General features: G+C 48.6%; 1 protein-coding gene across 1 annotated transcript in view; it reads right to left on the bottom strand.

The window, feature by feature from the left end:
• LOC126988295 (uncharacterized) overlaps window positions 1–2108 on the bottom strand; it is a 2818-nt gene extending 710 nt beyond the window's left edge. Inside the window, exons 1-3 of the mRNA XM_050846356.1 lie at window positions 2097–2108; window positions 1165–1292; window positions 1–99 (exon numbers count right to left, since the gene is read on the bottom strand). The exon at window positions 1–99 is cut by the window's left edge and continues 102 nt beyond it. Of these exons, the coding sequence (XP_050702313.1) occupies window positions 1–99; window positions 1165–1292; window positions 2097–2108 (239 nt within the window). The remainder of the gene's footprint in view (window positions 100–1164; window positions 1293–2096) is intronic.
• Between the last annotated feature and the right edge of the window lie 1628 nt (window positions 2109–3736).

Genomic DNA, 3736 nt, shown 5'->3' with positions numbered 1-3736 from the left:
GGGAGCGCTAGGGGCACGGCGTTATACTCTATGACGCGGTAACCTCGGTCGTCCGCGATGTACTTGACCTTGAAGTCCAGGCCCTCAGGACTCTCCCACCTGAGGGAGGGAGGGCAGGTGAGGGGGGGGCGAGGCGGAGAGGAGGAGAGAGGGGGAAGAATATATAATAATGATAATAATAATAATAATAATAGTGATACCGTAATAATAATAATAATAATAATAATGATAATAATAATAATAATAATAATACATACATACACTGCCAATGGTAACAAATCACAAGGTAACAATCAACAAAACAGCTGACACACACACACACACACACACACACACACACACACACACACACACACACACACACACACACACAAGGGGCAACATGTTTTTAAGGTACAAACTGGCAAACCATCTAAGTTAGCGATGGGAGGGCGAGGCGATGATGTTGACGATGGTGGAGAGCACTATTCTTGTATCTCTCTCTTCTAGCACTTATGGGGATGAGGGGGTGTAGGGGAGGGGGGGAGATATGGTGTATGGGGGTGTAGAAAATAGTCGGGGAGGGGGGGGGATAAAGAACGTAAGGTCATAAGAACGTAAGGAGTCTGCAAGAGGCCGTGGGTGCTGGGTAGGTCTATACGAGGTAGCTCCTGTGAACCTAACCCCACCTAACATCAACATCCATGAACTTATCTAACCTTCTTTTGAATGTGTCTATCGTATTGGCACTCACCACATGACTGCCAGGCCTGTTCCACTCACCCACCACTCTGTTAGTATTGGCACTCACCACATGACTGCCAGGCCTGTTCCACTCACCCACCACTCTGTTAGTATTGGCACTCACCACATGACTGCCAGGCCTGTTCCACTCACCCACCACTCTGTTAGTAATGGCACTCACCACATGACTGCCTGGCCTGCTCCACTCACCCACCACTCTGTTAGTATTGGCACTCACCACATGACTGCCAGGCCTGTTCCACTCACCCACCACTCTGTCTGTTCTGGGTGGTGACATCCTGGCTGTTAGGAATGGTAGTGAGTGGTGATGATGGCGTTGTTCATTGGCATTGTGGAGAATGAGTGGCTCTGAAGGTGGTGATGATCGGTGTTGTGGGTTGTCGTGGTGTTGAGTGACGGTTATGATCGGTGTTGACTCACTTGTACTCGCCGGTGACTGCCTTCCCCGCCACGCCTTTCTGCTCGTGCTCGGCGTCGTCATCCTCGAAGTCGAAGATCGTGTCTGGTCGCGCGGCCGCCGTCACCACCAGGCCCAGGGCGACCACCAGCTGCCGGGGGGAGGGACGAAGGGAAGGAAGAGGTATAAAGGGAGTGTGGTTGACGAGGGAGGGAAAGAGGGTGGACTCAACCGATATGATAAAGTAGGAGAGAGAGAGAGAGAGAGAGAGAGAGAGAGAGAGAGAGAGAGAGAGAGAGAGAGAGAGAGAGAGAGAGAGAGAGAGAGAGAGAGAGAGAGAGACAGAGAGACAGACAGACAGACAGACAGAGCAGAGAGAGAGAGAGAGAGAGAGAGAGAGAGAGAGAGAGAGAGAGAGAGAGAGAGAGAGAGAGAGAGACAGAGAGACAGACAGACAGACAGACAGAGCAGAGAGAGAGAGAGAGAGAGAGAGAGAGAGAGAGAGAGGCTAACAAATCCCAGTGCAGCGCTTATAAACGTAAGGAACTCCGGATGGAATGGGTACAGAAGGGAATCGGAGCTCATCAAAAAGAGTTGGCAAGGAACTATAATGAGGTACGAAGGGCGAGATTATGGAGAGAGTAATGAGATCGATGTAGTTGTAAGGAAGAAGGGGATCAGATCACGCCAAAGAGTTCACAGGAGTTGGAAAAGAAATGTAGAGAAATGTGAAAGGACAGAATCGGGGAATATGAAAGAGAATTAGGAAGAGAATATAAGGAATTGTGAAGAAGGGAAGTTGCTAACTACATGCCTCCCCCCCTCCCGCGGCCCCGCTGGACACGACTTTCTACTCATGCTCATCTCTATACTCTCCAAACCCCTTATGCAAGAGTTAACCAGCTTCTCCATTCTTTCATCTTATACTCTCCAAACCCCTTATGCAAGAGTTAACCAGCATCTCCATTCTTTCATCTTTTACTCTCCAAACCCCTTATGCAAGAGTTAACCAGCATCTCCATTCTTTCATCCCTATACTGTCCAAACCCCTTATGCAAGAGTTAACCAGCTTCTCCATTCTTTCATCTTATACTCTCCAAACCCCTTACGCAAGAGTTAACCAGCATCTCCATTCTTTCATCCCCTTCACTGGTAAACTCTGGAGCAGTCTTCCTTCGTCTGTATTTCCTCCTGCCTATGACTTGACCTCCTTCAAGAAGAGTGTATCAGGACACCTCTCCACCCGAAATTGACCTCTCTTTTGGGCACTCTTTACTTTTTGCTTTTAAAGGAGCGGCGAGTAGCGGGCTTTTTTTTTTTGTAGCTACTCTTTTTGTTGCCCTTGAGCCGTATCCTATGATGTAAAGAAATGAGTAGGCCTATACCGGAGTTAAAGGATAAATTAAAGAAAATGCGAAGGAGTACCAAAGCGGGGCACAAGACGGGGCAAGATGCAGGTGCGTCATCCCCCCCCCCACCCCCCCACCCACAAAATTCACCCACCATATGCTTCATACTGGTGGTGTTGAGGGCGGTGTTGACGTGGTGTTGGTGGTGATGAAGGCGAGACTGGGGAGACCAACGGAGGTGCAGGAGACTTTATACTCGACCTCAGGGAAGTGACTGCCCAGGCGCATGTGGTGGTGGTGGTGGTGGTGGTTATGGGACAAGGAGGTAGTGTTGGAGATAAGGCAGGGACATATGGAAGAGGAGGAGGAGGAGGAGGAGGAGGAGGAGGCAAAAATGAGATGGAGGACGAGAAAAGGAAAAAAAGAAGAGGAAGAGGAAGAGGAGGAGGAGGAGGAGGATAGGGTCAAAAATGAGATGGAGGACGAGGAAAAAAGAAGAAGAAAATAAAGAGAAAAAAGAGGAAAAGAAGACAAGAGGAAGGACTAGGAAGAGGAGGAGGAGGAAAGAAAGAAAGTCGAAAAGAAGACAAAAGAAGAGGAGGAGGAGGAGGAGGAGGAGGAGGAAGGAAAGAAAGTCAAAAAGAAGACAAAAGAGGAGGAGGAGGAGGAGGAGGAGGAGGAGGAAGGAAAGAAAGTCAAAAAGAAGACAAAAGAGGAGGAGGAGGAGGAGGAGGAGGAGGAGGAGGAGGAAGGAAAGAAAGTCAAAAAGAAAACAAAAGGAGGAGGAGGAGGAGGAGGAGGAGGAGGAGGAAGGAAAGAACGACAAAAAAAAAACAAAAGAGGAGGAGGAGGAGGAGGAGGAGGAGGAGGAAGGAAAGAAAGTCGAAAAGAAGACAAAAGAGGAGGAGGAGGAGGAGGAGGAGGAAGAAAAAGGGAAGAAACGGAGAAAAGAAGGAAGGAAGGAAGGAAGGAAGGAAGGAAGAAGGAAATCAGATCACGCCAAAGAGTTCACAGGAGTTTGAGAAATGTGAAAGGACAGAATCGGGGAATATGAAAGAGAATTAGGAAGAGAATATAAGGAATTGTGAAGACGGGAACTTGTTAAATACATGCCTCCCCCCCTCCCGCGGCCCCGCTGGACACGACTTTCTACTCATGCTCATCTCTATACTGTCCAAAACCCTTATGCAAGAGTTAACCAGCATCTCCATTCTTTCATCCCTATACTGTCCAAACCCCTTATGCA

The sequence above is a fragment of the Eriocheir sinensis genome, chromosome 68 (genome assembly GCF_024679095.1).
Source record: "Eriocheir sinensis breed Jianghai 21 chromosome 68, ASM2467909v1, whole genome shotgun sequence".
NCBI classification, from domain to species: Eukaryota; Metazoa; Arthropoda; class Malacostraca; order Decapoda; family Varunidae; genus Eriocheir; species Eriocheir sinensis.
Note: the sequence above shows the minus strand (reverse complement) of the source record. Positions and strands in the feature narration are given on the sequence as shown.